This window comes from Botryllus schlosseri, chromosome 16 (genome assembly GCF_051294905.1).
Source record: "Botryllus schlosseri isolate E-star chromosome 16, Bs_hap1, whole genome shotgun sequence".
Lineage (NCBI taxonomy): Eukaryota > Metazoa > Chordata > Ascidiacea > Stolidobranchia > Styelidae > Botryllus > Botryllus schlosseri.
Genome location: NC_137251.1, coordinates 17,584,085 through 17,603,467, shown reverse-complemented (window position 1 = coordinate 17,603,467; position 19,383 = coordinate 17,584,085). Strand labels below are relative to the sequence as shown.

At 39.6% G+C, this 19,383-nt stretch overlaps 1 protein-coding gene, 1 long non-coding RNA gene and 1 pseudogene across 4 annotated transcripts in view; all 3 read left to right on the top strand.

Annotated features, from left to right (window-relative positions):
- Positions 1–19,383, top strand: part of LOC145459265 (uncharacterized) — a 167,819-nt gene that overhangs the window by 40,724 nt on the left and 107,712 nt on the right. The window lies entirely within an intron of this gene.
- LOC145459260 (uncharacterized) lies at positions 4,089–10,077 on the top strand. Of its 2 annotated transcripts, none has more exons than XM_080337919.1 (5): positions 4,089–5,647; positions 6,431–6,538; positions 7,290–7,397; positions 8,109–8,275; positions 8,711–9,403. In XM_080337919.1, the coding sequence occupies exons 1-5, from the start codon at positions 5,552–5,554 to the stop codon at positions 8,712–8,714; spliced, it is 483 nt and encodes a 160-aa protein (XP_080194045.1). In that variant the 5' UTR covers positions 4,089–5,551; the 3' UTR covers positions 8,715–9,403. The 2 variants fall into 2 exon arrangements, with proteins under 2 accessions (XP_080194045.1, XP_080194044.1); XM_080337918.1 differs by lacking the exon at positions 8,711–9,403 and adding an exon at positions 9,421–10,077 and having other exon boundaries at positions 4,096–5,647.
- Positions 17,764–19,380, top strand: LOC145459346 (small nuclear ribonucleoprotein Sm D3 pseudogene; annotated as a pseudogene). The gene has a single exon (XR_013921354.1). The product of XR_013921354.1 is annotated as a small nuclear ribonucleoprotein Sm D3 pseudogene (transcript).

Here is a 19,383-nt window from a genome sequence, read left to right as displayed (position 1 = left end):
TTTATCCGAGGGTAAAATTCTGAGGTAATAGGTTACGTTTTTGTCTTTCACCTTCAGGGTGTGTATACAATATATACCAGGGACCGGTAACCTTTTGTGCGCAGCGTGCCAAAATGTCAAATTTTTAACATCTTGCGTGTCAAACATTCAATTTATTATTATTTAACGTTTCAAGCAAGGAATACCACTAACTGTTTTTTTTGCAGCTGGCAACGGCATCAGTCACGTCATAGTATGGTCGCTACCGCACCCGACCTATCGCGCGCTTACATGTACATGATATTTATTTTAATTTATTTTAAGTCGCGCAATGATCGATCTTCTGTGGTTGATTTGGTCGTTTCCGAGTCCCCTGCGTTCGGTACTATATCCAATAAGTGACAGGCCAATCAGTGTTGTTACTATGATAGGGTTTGATGATGATGAAAAATGTATCATTCAAGTTGGCTATAGGTGTCGCATTAAGATTTGGTTTGACACTAGATTATATATTTATTTATTGAGGGTTCCCACATTATAATCAAGACATCAGGTACCAATATATCGCGCGAAGCGCGAAGAATAATTTCAAGATAGGTGAAATCTGCTCTAAAAGTCTCTACTTTATGTTGATATACGAAATAATTTTGGATTGCCTACGAGCTTTGTATACATTTTGAAAACTTCTGTTTCACTTTTTGCAAAAATATGATCTCAATATGTCGTTTGCGTGAAATCATTTGGCGTGCCATGAATATTCATCTCGCGTGCCACAGATGGCACGTATGCCGGGGGTTGCCGACCCCTGATATATACTACCTTTTCACTGTGAGTGTGGCATTATATCGAATGATATCGTGGCATTGATGGAAACAGATAGACCCTAAATTTTGTTGGGATATCGTTTACTACCTTGAGCACTCTGTTTCCGTGACATTATGTCAAAAGAGCGTAACGAAACTTGAGAACAATACAGGAATGGTAGATTGATTTTAGAATAGGCCTACCTAGCATGGGTATGAGAAGCCACGCATTGTTAGAGTGGGCCATTGTCACGTTAAAGCGAGGCATATTCATGCTATTTTAAGAGCACGATGTTATTGTCGCCAGAACAGTTTTATAGCAAAAGATGGTGCTATTGAGGGCGGGGGATGAAATTATTATAATGTAGCTCAACAGACTGAAGTTACTATCATGATCAATTATATAAATACATTATCACTAGGGCGATTTATTTTGACATGTCAAAAAAGTCAAAATTAGGTCAAAATTGCATCGTCAGGTCAAAAAATGTCAAAATTGTTTCCTAAGTTAAAACTTTTTTGCAATCTGCATTTCGTTTGTATTGTGGATTTTGCACTGTCGGTGACTGATCATTTGACATTTTACCGCTTGTAGCCTATGCCTACCGTTGTAGATGGCCCGTTGTCTGCTCATTGTGAATCATGAATATTCAAATGAAACAAATAGGTTGACATGGTGTTTTGCTCAACTTTCCGCAATGTCTCAACTGAAGCAAGACAGCGTGAGCATTGCATGGTTCTTATATCAAGAAGCTCATGATGAGAAATTGTGATGTAGACACCATTGCCAGAATGCAGCAACACGGTTTGTCACCAGCAGTGTACGTACCGTACATACAACTTCCGTGTTGTCGGCCAACAACAGCTGCTGTTGAACGTTCTTTCTCCATTATTGGCAAGCTGTTTATTAGTAACAGACACATTCTACCCGAGAATGTAGAAAAGTATCTTTCGTTGTACTACAAAAATTTCTGACTATTTCTACCATAATGCGTTATGTAACTACTGGAATTATTCATAGGGCCAGATTTCGTCAAAATAGAGTTTTTTTAATGTAAAAATTGTCAGTTTTTGAGGCAAAAAAGTTTTTTTTTCAGGCCCAACTACTTCGTAAGTACAGACAGTTCCAACCAGAAATGAAGATAAGTAGTACAATTCTAACATTATGTGGGATAACACCTAATTTGCATACGTTATGTCAAATTTGGTCAAAATTAAGAGTTTTTAGGTAAAAAAGTCGCACTAATTATCATATAAAGTCACAGATTTTTCGAAAGAGTTCGTGACCGCTGGCCTAGCTATTGCATGCCAGTCATTCGTCATTCCTTTGTAGTGCAGTGGTTCGGGGTTCTAAACGCCCTTGTCAAAACGCATACCAGCCTCGTATAGCTGGAATCACAATTATTTGCAGTAAATATCGATTATAATATTTTTGTTGTGAAAATAATGTTTAACGGTTTGTTGCACACAGTTCATTGTGTTCACCGGTATTCTGCACTAATGTATCAGATGTGTAAAGCGGTTGATTTCTGTTTTTGTGACTAGACGAGAAAGGTAAAGAACCGCTGAACTTGAGATACGTAATTTGCTTGTCGCGGCGAACTTTGACCTTGTTGCTCACTGACTTGGAACGTATAATGCAAGTCATCTTTCTTGTCGGACTGTACTTCATGCGTATTGCTAGGTTAGGCTTGAATAAAAATTACCGACTTGTATATCCCATACCAGATTTAAACGAGTTTGACTTTTTATCGGCAAATGAACTCGGCACATTGACACGATGACAACTACGTCTATGATTTGATATTTGTAAACGTATACTTTGGGTAAATTATACTGAATCTGAATGGTGCTATGTTTATACCAAGAAGTGGCGTAAATACATGTTTCTCTACATTTGGCGCCCGAGCGTACAGAGTACGTAGTTCATTTAGCCATTCAATTAAGCGAATTCGCTGTGAAAGATTTCATTATCGAAATGCAGCTCCCACGGTTATCAAAGTTACTAGTTTCGATAACACCGAACATTCACAGAACTTCGTTAGCAGAAAGGAATTCTATCGAAAATTTACGATTGTGGATTCACTGAGGCAGTCCTGGTTTCACGTCCCATTCCCCTTAAGTATCGATTGCATCTTTGTCTAGATCACAAACAGTTGTATCTCTAAAATTAGATTTCCTGTTTTATATATAATGTGTATAATGTGTAAACTTAAGTTAGACTATACTTTCATTGCAAATTCAAACGATTAACACCTTGGTATAAATATATGTAGATATCTCAGCAATAGACAAACAAGCATGTCACGTTTATCTTTCTACAACGATATCCAATATCCACATGGAATATCAACACATTTGTTTTGAACTTCCAATCTCGGTTTGTTTGCCTCCCCCGCACTGTATTCGAAGCATCTTACCTTCGGTGCAATCGACAGTAAATTTTCAATGAGCCCTTTTGATGTATGCAACGTAGCGGATAATTGGTTGGATGATATTAAGATTCAACGAAGGAAAACGTTCTCAATCAAGGTGGAAATGGAAAATGTAATCGAAGCCGTCTCTTCGTTGGCGTAAACAGAGAAGGTCATGCGTGGACTCACACAACGATTGTAAATGGCGTAGCGCGGCATACAGTTATAGTGAGCAATGTCTCTCAGTCATAGAGTTTGACAACTAGAAGATTTTGAGCTTTTCTTAATTTGATCAGAATTACAATTAGAGCTTGATATTTTTTCAAATTATAGCCTAGAATTAGAATAAGTGATTTCTCAAAAAGTTGGAAAATTGACTCCAATTCCTAGATAGAAAGAAATACAAGACGTCATATTGTGTGCTACGATTGTTAATATTCAATGTTCTTTTCAATTCTCTACTAGTTGCTGACGATTACCCCTGACGAGTGTCAGCCGATAATATTCGGGTTCATTTCAACATGAATATATATTATTCAACACCCCTTCCATACCAATGTTCTATATCGACTTGCTATAGCTGTTGAACTGACGACGATGTCGAGGGTTCCAGCCACTCCATATCGTATACGTCGACTATATTGGGTGAAAATCGTCCGTAGGGTCATACTACATGTTTTTCGAAAGTATTTTAACTATTATGGCTTAACACAATTTTTTTCAAAGGCATTTGTTTATGACGCTGTTGAAAACATGTTTAAACAAAGTGTTTTAAAACACCGTGTGTTTTAAATGCAGCCCTAACTACCGATGAGTTAAAAAGAGATGAGAAGCAACACTGTTCGAGTGCACATTGCACATTGCACATTGCACATTGCACATTGTACAGTACGTTGCTGAATAGCGTCCGTTAAATATTGGAGCCTACAAGCTTTTGACCTGATTTTGTAAGCCTCTATATCTCTACCCATGCCATGGTGTTCTATTCAGAAATTTTGAGTCAGTCACAAGCCTATATCACGTACTCGAAGCGTTTCCGTGGCTTTTGCGCATACTTTGGTGAGACAAACTGCGCCATTTCATTCTACGCGCGCGAAATGATTATTCAAGACAGGAAATGTCGACAGGCGTTGTATATCTGTAATGCGAGACTGCTGTTTGGAGTGTTCGCCCTCTCGCTTCACCATCGCCAGAATTGTGGTCTCGACGCAATAATCCGAACTGTATTTATCGTACGCTTTGCATGAAAGAGTATTATACTATTATATAGCATCTGTGTGGCGGATGTTACGACGCATACAGAACGTGTGGAGCTTAATGAGGCTTCTTTTGTCATTGGAAGCCATTGCGTGCACCAGATATGTACGAGGCAGCTGTTTGAATATACTGCTAATAGTGGAGGTTCGATACAAATGTAAGTGGTAATATCTGGAATGAGATAGCCTTTGGTCACCATGCAGTGTGCCCTTGTGCAATTGCGCATAGCATAACATAACGAATGGGTGGACTAATTCATTCTTCATTTCTGGTTGTAATTGTCAATACCTTCCAGATGTATGTTGTAGGCCTATATCGTACGCAGCATACGAGCAAAGTCGTCAGTAAATGTAGGCTATCTCTGACTTACGCAAAGATATTTATATGCTTATAGCGCGTATCATAACGATGATGGTGAAACTGGGGTCTGCTCTGATAACGTTTTTTTCTCGTGAAGCTAGGGGAATAACAATCGTATAGAAACGACACGAAAAGATTCCGTGCAACACAGCTACACCGTCGATCGCTGAATTAGTCTTCGGTGGCAGGCAATCTTCATGTGTTACAGGAAATAGTTTATCTTTCTACCACATTACTATCAGGAAAGTTCGGTGTAGCTCTGGGTACACCTGATGCTAAGCATTCACCAAAACTGGTCATGACCTAGGCGTTCGAAAAATACTTCGAATAACAGCTGTGTGATTACGGAAATACAAACGAAATCGCGTGATAATATGTTATCTCGGTGCGAAAGGTATGTGGTAGCCTTTATTTATTTGCTATCCTTTTCAAGACTACGTCGCAAGTGTGACCATTATGGTCACATAGGAGCTCTACAGTTAATTTTGTATCCTTGAGTAGGTCACGGTGTTGACACAAGATATTATTTTATCCGTTATTCAAACATGAGACTTATGCGGATGACGTGATCCATCTTGTATATTCTCATTGTCCGCAGTGGCGTCGCGCACGTTAACTTCGTTATAAGGAACGCGGATGCGATCCAGATAGATACGTGTTTATATTGCGAGTCCTTGGTGTATAACTCGTAAATTTGCGATTACATTAGTTAGGAGATAGTGATATTTCGTATTCTAAATGGAGAGCGAAGAGCTTCTGGGCGATAACTCCTCTGGCATCAAGATGAAAGGAATATCTTCGGAAATTAGCAGTGACGACAGCGATGATATTGAGGTTGGTGGTTGAGTGCTGTAGATATATGCGTTGCATTTTGTAACATCTTTGCCGCGATTAAAACGAGAATACGGGCAGAAGTGGTCAAAGTAGTCACCGTAGGTATTTAAGTAGAAGTAGAAAGAATGTAAATTTCTTCTCAAGAAGTATAGCGATTTCCGAGTAAGTAAAAATGGCCCATGTTTGTGACTGCCTTGACCTGTAGACAGACTTGGAAAACTAGAATATTCACAGCATTTTCAAATTGGATAATAAAGATTAGAATTATAACTACAGTTTTTCCAAATTATACTAGACTAGAATTATAACTACGCATTTTATTCCAAATTAGATTAGAATCAGAATTAAAACTACGCCGTTTTTTTAATCAAAATTAGATTAGAATTAGAATTACTGAATTCGCGAAAATTTGGACATTGAATGAAGTTTAGTTCACTTCATATCAAATTTCATAAGCATGAGAATAGAAAATATCTGTAGAGCAATATTGATTCGTTTCGCACTATACAGTTCTCATGTAGCATCTGCAAGAAAACCAGAAATTAGATTAGAATTTTAATTGGAGCATCGAAACATTTCATTACCGACATTCCGTTCCAATTAATCTAGTTATAGGTAACTAGAATAATCTAGTTCTTCAAGTTTCTCTGTAGACAGACATCATTTGTTTAGTCTCACTAGAAAACCAATATTTCGTTATGAACAGGCAGAGTCGATACCACCAATTGGTCTTCGAGTCCCCACGGTGTTAATCGCCATCTTTCAGTAATTCCGATGTTGCAGATTTTTAATAGGAAACGACGTGGAAATCAAGGAAAGTCTTGCGAAGTTGGAGGCGTGCTCTTGGTCTTCCTTTGCTTGACTTTCTTCGCAGCGACAATAATTTTCGGGGTAAGATCGTGTCGAGGATTTCAACTAACGTGCTGACATTTAATAGCCCATACCCTACTGCCCTCACAGTCACGAGTGTATGTTTTTACGGTTCAATTAGATCTCAATTAGCCTCAATAGTGGAATGACCATATCCTGAATAAGACAGAACGCAACGACCCATCAAAAATGAACAGCACATGCCATATATTATACCGACATGGCTGAAGAAATGTTTGTATCTGGTATCAAGGCCATCTGTTCGCCTGCAGTACTCGAATTGTCATCTCGGTGACGTCATATTTGGTGATACAATGTCCTTATCAATTCTCTACTAGTTGCTGACGATTACCCGCGACGAGTGTCAGCCGAAAATGTTTAGGTTTATTTCAATATGAATATATTATCCAATTGTATATTGAAGTTCTGTAGCCCAATCTCTTCGTATAAAAGACGATTTTTCGATTGAGATTGCACCACATCCAACCGACTCTATCTTTTTGTTTATGGCCAAGCCAAAAATCTATTCAGAGGTATGTAACACGAGTGTATACTGCTCTAAATGCGAATCTTTGGCACTACCGGTATATAGAACCATATTTTCGAGAAAGATAGGATTTTTCAATCACTCTGATTTCAAATATCGACTGGTTATTGACATGCACCGTATACTGCTCACTAAAGTAACAAATGTCGTTGACTTAGACAAATGTACTTGAAATCTAAGGTTCTTGAAGCGCATTTCCATTGGATGAATTCTTTTGTCATTCAGGCTCGGTATATGAGTGCATTAAAGCAAATAGAAATATTAGAAGACGAAATCAGCTCCTGTCGCATCGAAATCGAATCTTCACAAGTCACATCGAAGACGAAAATTATGGTACGCCTTTGTTTAATATACATACACACTACAGATGTTTCGTATATAGCAGATTATATTTTGTGGTATCTGGTATTTAATATTTGTCTACGAGATGTCTGTGTTTGGCTGTGCTTATTCCAAAATATTCATGACTATAGAGCTGGACAACTAAAAAATTTTCAGCTTTTCCAAATTATATTAGAATTAGAATTACTGAATTCCCGAAAACTTGGAAATCGAATAAAATTCTGTATTAGAATGAAATTCAACAAACGTTCAGTTAATATCAAATCAGAATTCGTTCTCATCAGCCTAAGAATCGTAAATGTCTGTACACTTGTGTACAGTACACCAAGCTTTGCTCGTTTCGCATTATGCAGTTCTCCTGTGGCATTTATTGCAAAAATTAGATTAGAATTAGAATTAGAGTAAAGAAAGATTTCACAAACTATTACAATTAAATTACGGGTATTTCCCTCTCGTTAGTCAAATAAATGGATACTATAATTATTATCTAGTTATCCAAGATTGCTCGACTGAACGAAGGCCAAGTATAGGCCTAAGATAGTCTTTTGTTATTCAAGTATATATTTCAGCTAAATTTCACTCTCTTTATAATGAGTTGAAGGAAATAACTACAAGCTCATTCTAACTATATCATATCATCATTATCTAAGCGTCTTTCGTAGATAATACACATCGTTCCTGATTTGAGCTACTCCTGTTCAGACTTCCAAAAAAGCTCCCGACACGATACTATCGACCACGGAAGCGGGGAAAACCGAAGGAACACCAAATTCAAAGAACGGGGAAAATCCTACATTAAGCAGATCAAATCGCGAATCAGCTTTTCCACAACCCTTCACCAACACGTCAGCACGGAAAATGATGCACAGGTAGCAGAGATGAGCATGGATTAGGATTAGGATTTGAAAAAACAGGATTTGTGAAATTTTGTCGGATTTGGATTGGATTAGGATTGGAGAATTTTTTTTGAATGGATTAGGATTTGGATTGGATTTACCTATTTTCTGGGAGCTCGATATGTCGTGTGGTGAATGGCGACAAACTTTATTCAGATCAGTTATTAATGTACTTATGGTTACTAAGTTATCTTGAATCAAGGGAATCGTTGGCTGTGAAAGAAAATTTTCCAATACCTCCCTTGCATAAACTAGCATTTTTTCTGAATTTCCAGTTAGAATCGGATTAGGATTGGACATGGACTTGAATATGAAAAAGTTATGGATTAGGATTTGGATATGGATTTGAAGGTTCGGATTTGGATTGAATTAGGACATAGAAATTCCAAATCCGCTCATCTCTGACAGGTAGACATTGCAATAACGGCGAAATAGTCGCTCCCTGCATATATGGCATGCCATCTGTCCAAATTTATGTACGCAGTTTGTACACACAGTGTACCTATATACAGCGCACACCGTATATATTCTCTCTCATTCGGTTTACTGTACACAATTAGCAGTCTGCATACAACGGTATTTTCCGTGTTTCGTGCCAATTGGACTGTTGTCGGTTGTCGCCCTCCGCAATCCGCACAATACCCGCATCATAATTCATAATATTTATCACATAGCCTATAGCTCACGTCTATTTTTCATATTTACTGAAAATCTTTTCTTTTGAAACAATGTTGCAATCATAACGATGGTCAAGATATGACCGAAAGACAATGGAAATTTTACAAAACTTGATTTTCTCATGATGTGAAAATGGACATTTTGCTACTCTGATTGTGACTTGAGGGACACCCGGAGTCGGTTAGGTAACACGCAAAATTCTGATTTATAGCTATCCTTTGTATTAATTTCGACGAATCCCCCGATTTTCATTGCAATATATTAAAGGATAATTCAGCAATGAATTCTGATTTATATCTATCCTTTGTATTAATTTCGAGGAATCCCCTGGTTTTAATTGTAATATATTAAAGGGTAATTCAGCATAAAGTTCAAAATGGATGAGCAGGGTGCGTGATATTGGTTGAATTCGACTGACTGGATACTTGTTTTGGTTACAGGATATCGGTTTCTTTTGTTTCAATTTGCGTGATTACATATTTTGAAAAAGTAATCGTATGATCGAAGCGAAGGCACAAATGGACGGATGCGCGCCTGTTTCCGTGGACGAAGATACTATTCTCCCACGCGAAAACATCAGCGAGATGGGAATAGACACTGCAAATTTAGAAGCTCATAACAGCTTTGAGACTTGTCTACTTTACCATGAATAGAGAGCTAGGAAGTAAATTAATTCGTTATTCGTCATGTAGGCTATAGCCTCGCGTTTGGTTCTGACAGCTATAACATTGATTCATCTCACCTATGTCTAATTCATATGGACGGAAAAATTTATTTGTTCAAATTCATATCGATCTCAAAAGAGATTCGCAAAGAAACTTTTTTAAATTTCCCGGCGGGTTCTTTTCATGTATGCGCTGATTGTTGACAATGTACAATGGCTATTTTGTGAAAGCATATTGGTACAATATTGAGAGCCCGACCTTCACGAACTACCGTCCCTTTAATATTGTAATGGGATACGTTGCTGTCTTATTGTCCATTTGCGTCTATCGATTTTTTACAGAAGAAAATATTATGAAATAATGGTTGCTTGTAGCTGATTGTGTTATTAGAAAATATTATGGAAATACATGCTTTATTCCAGTTTCCGACAATTCTGTATGTATTTCAAGTATAGTCATAATTTTCTGCTTTATGATTTTTGGGTAACAGACCGAACAAAAATTTCGGGATAGTGCAGCGTTTCAACCGTGACGCATATCTCTCGATCTAGAAAATCGAGGATTATCAGAAGCAGATTATTTCCATGACAGATACTATTTGGGCCTGTTGCTATATACCAGTGGTCGGGAACCTTTTTCGTCCGAAGAGCCATATTGGCCCAATTTTTTCCATTTTAACTCCCAAAGAGCCATACATGTCGATCAACTGTTACGTCACAATTGAAAATTTGTGACGTCATGGTAGCACCCGAGATTCCTCGTGTGCGCCTCATTTTCTCCGTAAAAATTCCTACTAATCATGCTGGTAACCGTATTCAAGCATGCGGAATTTGAGTTACGAGAACGTAGCTTCGTCGTGATGCTCCTGTTAAATGCGACAGCCATGATCACATGCGTAAATGGAGCCAACATGATCGCTACAGCCGTATATAGCCAATATAAGATGTGATACATCAGTGACATGGGGTCAGGGGAGGCAAGCGAGGCAGTTCGTCACCTGTTGCTACGATGAGTGAACGAAAATTGCGAAAATTTCAATTACTATTGGTATTTTTTATCGATGTTAATGAATGACTGAATTTTGAACATTTTCCTCCCAAAATTAGGCGACTTGCATATTTATTATTCGAAAATACAACCCGATGCGATAGGTAAGGCACAGACGGGCCAAACTTCACCATTGATACCGCAATTCATCGTAAATAGCTTGGAATTTATAATACCTGATGTGAACTGAATGTAACTGTTGCACTGATTCCGAAAATCTAAATACGATCGACTTCTCATAGGGATGGTGTGAACCTCTGAAAGGTTCAGGTTCGTGTGAACGCGAACCTTTTTGAAAGGTTCTGTGTGAACACGAACGTGAACCTCGTGACGTCACGTGACGTCATATAGCTAATTCCAACCCTATCTTCCAATGAAGTGATAGCCTATATTAATGTACACAATACCTAGCGAAGACTCGGTCCACATAATGCCACAATGCTGAAGTACATATCGGCGTTTTAAACGTCGCTAAATGTATCAACAGCGGTAATCAAAGGATATAATAATTGCGTAAAATCAATACATTCCGTCGCTTTGCCAACAATTTCGACGAGGACTTACCAAGGAATATAAGCTTACGCTTTAACGGTCTTAGCCAGACCGGACAATGTGTTCGGAGTCTGAGTATTGCTACATTGATATTGAGCAGAGTGTACAACGGGTTTCAATACTCGCTACCGATACCACAAACAACAACAAGTTATGCAGCACTAGCAAGCACCTTAATCGCACGGATTTGGTTTTAATGATACAGTAAAGATATGAAGTCAAGATTGACCCCGTACGCCCGTTCGATTTTTTACATCAGAAGACGATATCAATATCATTGATTGGTTGAATAAGCATCATTCGCTGACTACGTATATCGCTCGTGATCTTGTGTGATTGCGGGTCAAGCTCACAGCAGATAGTCACTAAATATTCACAAACGGAAAGCTGGTTATTCCGAGAAAATTTTTTGCAACAAAGCAACTAAAACTTTTAAGGTTGTCAAGGTGCATGGTGCATGCTCGTTAAGCGTTGATTTTTTATGCTGCCAGCACCATGCATGGAGTGGCCCGCAGTTGAAATGCAATAAATTTGAGCCAAAGATCTTATAATGGAGTGAAAAGTACAATTTACCAAAAAGTTCACAGTGCAGAACCTACCAAGGTTCTGTTGTGAACACGAACCTCTAAATTTCCGAGGTTCACACACAGAACGCGAACGTGAACCTCACGTTCACACCATCCCTACAGTTCTCAATTCAAGTATTTGGCGCGAACATATAACGTTGCGCTTCATGCCTATATTTTATCGCTGGTGTCACGAAGCGACATACCAATCAAGAACGTGGATAGCTATGGCGTTGTTTGTAATTGTGAATGTCACTTCCACGGCAATTCATTTCGCGCCGTAGATCAGGAAAACGGTGCACAATCTGCACATATATATTTGATAACTACGTTGTCATTTATGGGCATCATCATGTCGCCGGCGCGACAATAACTTCAATTTGGGGATTTTGAAAAGGGCTCTCCGAGCCCCTAACTCTGAAGACGGCATTGTCTTTACCTTTCAAAGACATGTAGGCCTATAAACGCTCACGAGAATAATTATTGTGGTCGTGATGAAAATTTATTAACAAGCTGCTGTAAAAATATATTTATTTGGCAAAAAGCCATATCTTATACCCAAAAGAGCCATATATGGCTCGCGAGCCATAGGTTCCCGACCGCTGCTATATACTATCCGAATCATTCGTGTTTCGATTAAACGTTCGGGATGCTTACGATCGGATAGGCGGTTCGAAGTTTCACCTATGGGAAATATATATATAATAATTTACAAAAAAAGAATAGGCAGAGAAATCCTGCTCAGTTTCCTCCGGTCAATTCAGCCCAGACTAAAATAGCCTAGGCCAGTGGTTCTCAACCACCGGTCCACGGACCGGTGCCGGTCCGCGACAACATTCCTGCCGGTCCGCCAGGTATATGACAGTTTTATACTTCAATATCAAGATGCAATGTTGAAGGCTTGTCCTTTGAGAAAATAAATAAAACATCTAATTTTAAACTGATTCAAAACTTCGTGAGGTAACGTTCGGGCTGGAAACATGCTCGACTTGACTTAAAGTTCAAGACGTTTCATTTGACGACATGCGAGCGACAAATACAGAACAGATACGAGCTCACTCATCGCTAAACAGCGCAGTTTGATCATTGGTTTTCGATTCATTTATTTTGGGCAGGACCGTAACTGGGGCACACCAAACCGCCCAATTGGAGAGGGGCCGAGCTTGAAAAGGGCCCAAAATTATTTCGCAAATGAACATAAATCATAGCGTTTTATTTGAAACTTTTTCCAACATTTTTCAATTTCTTTTCGGGCTTTGCACGATTTAGTGTCCCTAAATGTCTTGCTTATTAGGTGCCCTTCTTCGAGAAATACGCATGATTTATAGGCATTTCGGCGTCAGCCATTACGGCGCCACGACGTACCAACACATAATGAAGTTTAGGTTAACATAGGGGACTCCGAAATTTGGGCCAAAAATTCGGCCGCGAGAAAACCGCTTCAGTCGTGAACGATTGAAAATTTTCGCTATAAGCTACGTAAACTCTCTGCTTACGCTGAGTAGAATGGATGTGATCACAAGTACAGGTGAAAACTTCCACCCAAGTGTAGGATCTTGGGGCGAAGCCCCCGGAAGTTTGGCTTATCGCCCTGTGGGGGCCCCAAGACCAACATTTTTGGGGTGGGCTGACGAAGTGCTTTTTCGGCCCGGATTTGCGCATGGCCGGTATAACTGCTGTAATGTGTTTTCTTGCGGCACGCATTGTATTCGCAGTTGCCTGAGTAGCTTGCGTCTGGTGGCAGTGGGCGATGACCAAGGTAGCACGACAAGGTTCCTCGACTCGGCAGACTCACTACCATAAAATCACATGGATGCCATCATGAATATAATTAAATGCGATCAAAACCCTTTAAATGTCACTCTCTAGCACCATTTCATTGCAAAAAACGGTTGCATACTTTACATTTTGGCTTCATTTCAATTTTGACAGTTCACCGGTCCGCCAGACATTTTTTGAAATTTTACCGGTCCGCGAGTCGAAAAAGGTTGAGAACCACTGGCCTAGGCTACAATAGAATCCCGGTCCCGTGGTGAAAACACTAAATTGAAAAGTGTCAAAACTAGAAACACGAATGCGATACCAAAGATGGATGTTCACTTTTCAGTTCACTTTATTATTAACAATTTTATCCGATCAATACACCCCAAGATTGCGACACAATGGAAAGATAGGAAAGTGTCGAAACGACTTGGAGTGGTCTTTTAAAATGTAATCAAATACCCACCTTGGCCTACAGCAGTGGTTCCCAACCTTTTTATCGTAATTCCCCACTTCCGATTTATTCCGAGCCTTCATTCCCCACCTAAAATCTCCATATCCATATCTACCCTTTAAAGTGCTACCTCCAATAAAATTTTGCAAGACTTTGCTTAGTAAATAGTACGTGCTATTGGTGTTTGTTAAGATCCCCGGAATTGATCAACACACAATAAAATCAACGCAGCGGTGAACTAGTAACCGTAAACGCACCTCCGTAGATTTATGTATCTATCCCGGCGCGCAGCCAACAGAAATATGGCCTAGGAGGGGTTTGAAAATTGTCCAACTGTTGCGTGGTAGCATCAATTTACCAGGGATATATAGAACTCCTATAGTTCTATATATCCCTGCAATTTACATACGTAAGTGTCGAACATTACACGGGTCAGATAAACTTCCTGATGTTGACGAACTCATGCGTGCGATATATATATATAAGCCGCCGTAAACTACACTTTCGCACAATACTAAAATAACTTGAAATAACATAAATATGTAATTTCATTTGTATGTGCTATCAATTAGCGATTCCACGATCTCCCTTGAATGCATGTTCTTCAATATGAGCTCTTATTACAACGAATCAGAATTTTTCTATCACTACGTTTCGTGACCGATGATGGTGTACAGATGAATAAATACATCTCTGGAGAGTACGTGTCGCTATCCAGGCGATTCTCGCTAATTGGAGGCACTGGTAATATGAATCGCTGAATTGCAAATGGCTACGAAATATTCGGCCGGCATTTCAAAACGACATTTAATAAAGGAGAATATTACTGTAAAGATTTTTTCAAAATTGATTCCATTCCCCACCAGAAATCCCGAAATTCCCCACCGTTTGGGAACCACTGGCCTACAGCATGTAATTATACAAGAAGCATGTACAATAGGGCTCTTCAAAAATGACTTTTTTTCTCAAATCGTACTGGCTACTTGATAAAATTGTTAGGTTACCTAATTTAAGCCTACACACAAAATTTGGTTCAATTTCAGCCAGTAACCGCTTTGCTACAGGAGATGAAAGTTTCTATTTATTATATAAAAATCAATAATGAAAAATTTGAAAATTTTCTGTTCACCCCATGAAAGTGGTAGGCTGTCTATAGAAACGATGCTCACCAAATTTGGTTCGATTCCAACCAGTGGAAGCGGAGTTATTGCCGTCGAAAAATTTGGATTTGAATAAAATAGTATTTACGGTGAGCACAACTATACTAAATAAACAAAGAATCGGTCACCGTAAATACTATACTACCCATAAAGAAATACCGAATGCGCTTCTCACAATTGAAGGTTTTTCAAGTACATTTGGCCGATTCCAATATATATTTCGACTATATGCGTAGAATCCTGATGGGAGGTCAAAAATTGAAAACATGCAACGAAGTGATTATCAAAAACCCGAAGATGCATCATCAATAATTTTCTGCCAAAGATCTTCCAAGATACCCTCCATCAGCTATAGGCCTATTGGTTAATCTGATCATGTTAGCTAATAATAATGGATAAACATTTGACAGTAATATATGAAACTGCCAACATTATCGACGAAACTAACCCTCCAGATGGAACACTACAAGGGCTCTCCGCGGTGCGAAGTTTCCAGTAACCAATTCAACATTAGTATATATGACATCCAGATGGGCCATGACGACTTTCCGCCGGAATGCGGCCTTATGCTATATATGAAATCTAAGCACGTCCGTGAGTAGCAAGTAGTTTGAGCACCCCTGGATTACGCTTATATGCGGATTGCGGAATCAGTGAGTTATGTGGTCAGGACTCAGGGGTGTACGAGTATCGAGTAAACGTTAAAAGGGTGTACCACGACGAAAAAGGTTGAAGAGCACTGCTATAGATAACTAACCTACGGAGGTTAGCAGGGTTGTAACCAAGTCACAAGGCTCCGAGTCACAAGTCAATCTCACTTTTATATTTTTGACTCGAGTCAAGTCGAGTCATTTTCAATTCCCACCGAGTCAAGTCCGAGTCCAAGTCAGCGAACAGAGGATCGAGTCCGAGTCATGGTATTATGACTCGAGTCCAAGTCCAAGTCATTGTGTTAACTGCTCAGTTCCCATTTAAAGTCTTCCTAAACCCACTTTTTTAACTCTGTTTGGTGATATTGAATAGTTCGCATTTATAATATATCAATTTTCCTCACTTTTAGCAGTTTCTGGTCGCATTTTCAAGCACCAGTACCAACAAACGAAATCCCAATAGTGTGTTGGCTTCGAAATTACAATGAAAAGTCAGTCTTGGCCGTCTGAATCTCGAGTCAATGACTTGCTTCGAGTCATGCGCAATGACTCGAGTCCAAGTCGAGTCAATACAAAGATTGACTCGAGTCGAGTCGAGTCATTTCCGTATTTTGAGAAAATGACTCGAGTCGAGTCGAGTCATCCGAAAATCGTGACTCGAGTCTGACTCGAGTCGAGTCATGACTCGAGTCATTACAACCCTGGAGGTTAGTTATCTATACATATACGTAGAGATGTTAAACTACGTAATTGCATAGCCTCAGTCTATAGTTACCAGCCAAAATAGAGAATAGAGAAACGATAAGATGCAATACGTTACCCATTTACAAATAGATATGATAGCATTCGAGCGTGCGCCAATGGTTGAGGACTATATAAACTATATTCGACTTCCATCTCTCCGTCCGTGCTGTGTGCATGGTGTAGCCTCATTTTGCCACCCCTGGTGCAGTGCCGGGTCCGCCAAGTGGCTGTTAGCTGCTACGCGATATTGTGCCGGATCTCAAGTGTGGAACAGCATGCAGTTCGCCCATTACCGGATAGTCGTCGAGAATGTCCACATTCTAGTCGATATATAAGCAATTTCTACTGAATGAAAACTATAGTCAGCCTTCAAGATTACCGGACCTCGATCTAACATATCAACGTCGCCTATCGACACATGCGTCATCATTTTCATTACTATCTGTTTTATATGTTATCCCTTATTTCTTTCCATCCAATGAGCACTGTGCATGCCTCTTATTTACATCGCCTAGTCCAGAGGCCGATAACGCAAAACAGGTCACGGGCCACTTTTCCACATTCGTAGAGACGGCGGGCCGCACGACTTCAAAATCGAGATAAAAATAGGCAACGCGGTTTAACAACCACGTTTCGAGAACTCCATTTCCTCGTAAAGCATGGTCTTTTGTGGAGCCTGAAGTTGTTTTCTAAGCGTGTCGGTCTTGGCAGTGTTGGGCCATTGCACGTCAATGCAATACGTACCCCCTTTCATATCAGCAAATTATTCCTCCATGGAGTGATATTACCAGCGCCAAAGCCGTATCAGCTAGTGAGGAATTGTGATATTGATCACAGACGAATAGCTTACTTTGAACAGTGACAACAACAATATGTTTTAACTGAAATCAATTTCAGCATATTGAAATCATTTACTAGCGTTCTTCCGAAATTTCAAATCAGGTCGTGGGCCGCAAAATGTGACCTCGCGGGCCGCGTGTCGGTGACCCCGGGCCTAGTCCCATGTGGGTGTCTGGTTGCAAAGACTTTTCGACACCGTACTATTTTCTCTTTATATCGCAGTCTTGTGGTGTTTTGAAATGATGAAATAAATATTAAACTGATACTGATTTCATTTTTTGACTATCCGGACCGAATCCGGATTCGTGAAAGCTGCACTCCGAATTCACCGCTACCATCGGTGCGTAACCACGCGGGAACAAAACATTACCATTCCGACATCGCACTGACCTGTGTTAGTGCTAATTTTTTGCGCCAGATTTCTACGTTTGGCCAGTGTAACTATGTCTATCGGCGTTCCGATCAAAGTGCTTCACGAAGCAGAAGGTCACATCATAACCTGCGAGACCGCAAATGGGGAGGTTTATCGCGGAAAGTTGATAGAAGCGGAGGACAACATGAATAGCCAACTGACTGAAGTCACTGTGACTTATCGCGACGGGAGCACAGCTCAACTGCAAACTATTTACGTCAGAGGCAGTCAAATACGATTTATGATACTGCCAGATATGTTGAAGAACGCTCCCATGTTGAAACAGCAACGCGGGGGCTCTGCCGGGCGAGGAAAGTCGGCGATCTTGAAAGCCCAAGTAAGTCGGGGTAGGGGACGAGGAGGATTCAGAGGGAGCTTCAGAGGACGCGGAGGCTTTGACGCTGCCAGCTACAGAGGAAGACATTGAAATGTGTTTGTCAATTCGAGAAAATCAAGTTTTTGGCTTTGAACATTTCATAATCGGCACTCCATATTCAACTTTTTACAAATTGCAATCGTTTTTGTGAATTCTCCACTACCGTAATATTTCCAGTTCACAATTGTTTTGAAACTGAACCGCCTGCTGTGTCCTCTCCTGAGACAATGGCTTGGTTTCGCAGCTTGAAATGTACCGGTATCTTTCCTTTATTGGGTAGGATTAATTTGTGCATGCTATTGCATTTAGATTTATGGTTGTCATACGAATCTTGTTCATTTATTAATTATAACAATTGTCCTCATTTTTGAGTTGCGTCCTTGTTTGTCCCATTTCTGGCAACAAGGACATAGTTCTTGCTGGGCGAAAGAGAACTTTTGGCGCTTGTACCCCAAACCTGAAACACAATGGTTTTTGATAAGGTTTTCATGAGAAACATTTATTGGTTTCATGGGAAACACTTCACATATCGCAGAAGCACATACTTTTTTAAGTAATCGCGTTATCAGAAAATTCATGGACAGATGATGGATATATTAGTACTGTACTGGATTGAAGTGATGAGCCTTTTTCAATCATTAATTTACAAATTCCGTGGTTACTCAAAGTTCATAGTTTTTGACCCATGTCGATGGCAACCTTGGCAATAACTAATGTCTGCAATGCTTGAATGCTATGAATGTCAGAACAAGCTATATGATCACGCCTTCTCCAAATTGACAAAAATCGTTCTATTTTCTGAGACTTATGGTTACCAAAATGGTCCCACAACTGCCTGACTTCTTCACGACTTGTCAATTCCGCAGTTATCCTGATGCAGTTTGTTGAATTAGTATTAAATGACTCTCGCACAATACATGCTTTACATGGTAATGTGATTTGACGGTTTTAGCATGTTTTTTTGTATATCTTTGTACTGATGGCAGTACAAATTTTGACTTACCATGTATGAAAAATAATTTGTGCTGGTAGCAACTGTTTCGCATCTGATACCATACGCCACGATTCGTGATTTTCTGTATGTGCTGGCTATTGAGTGGTGACTTCTTAGCTTAAATGTCCAATACCATGAATTTTATTTTCAACGAAATAATAACGCTGACATTTTCAAAAGAT

Coding starts and splice junctions, on each gene's coding strand:
- LOC145459260 (XM_080337918.1), top strand. CDS start 5,552: ATGGAGAGCGAAGAGCTTCTGGGCGATAACTCCTCTGGCATCAAGATG. Junction 7,398..8,108: donor CATCGAAGACGAAAATTATG/GTACGCCTTTGT, acceptor ACTCCTGTTCAG/ACTTCCAAAAAAGCTCCCGA. Junction 8,276..9,420: donor GCACGGAAAATGATGCACAG/GTAGCAGAGATG, acceptor TTTTGGTTACAG/GATATCGGTTTCTTTTGTTT.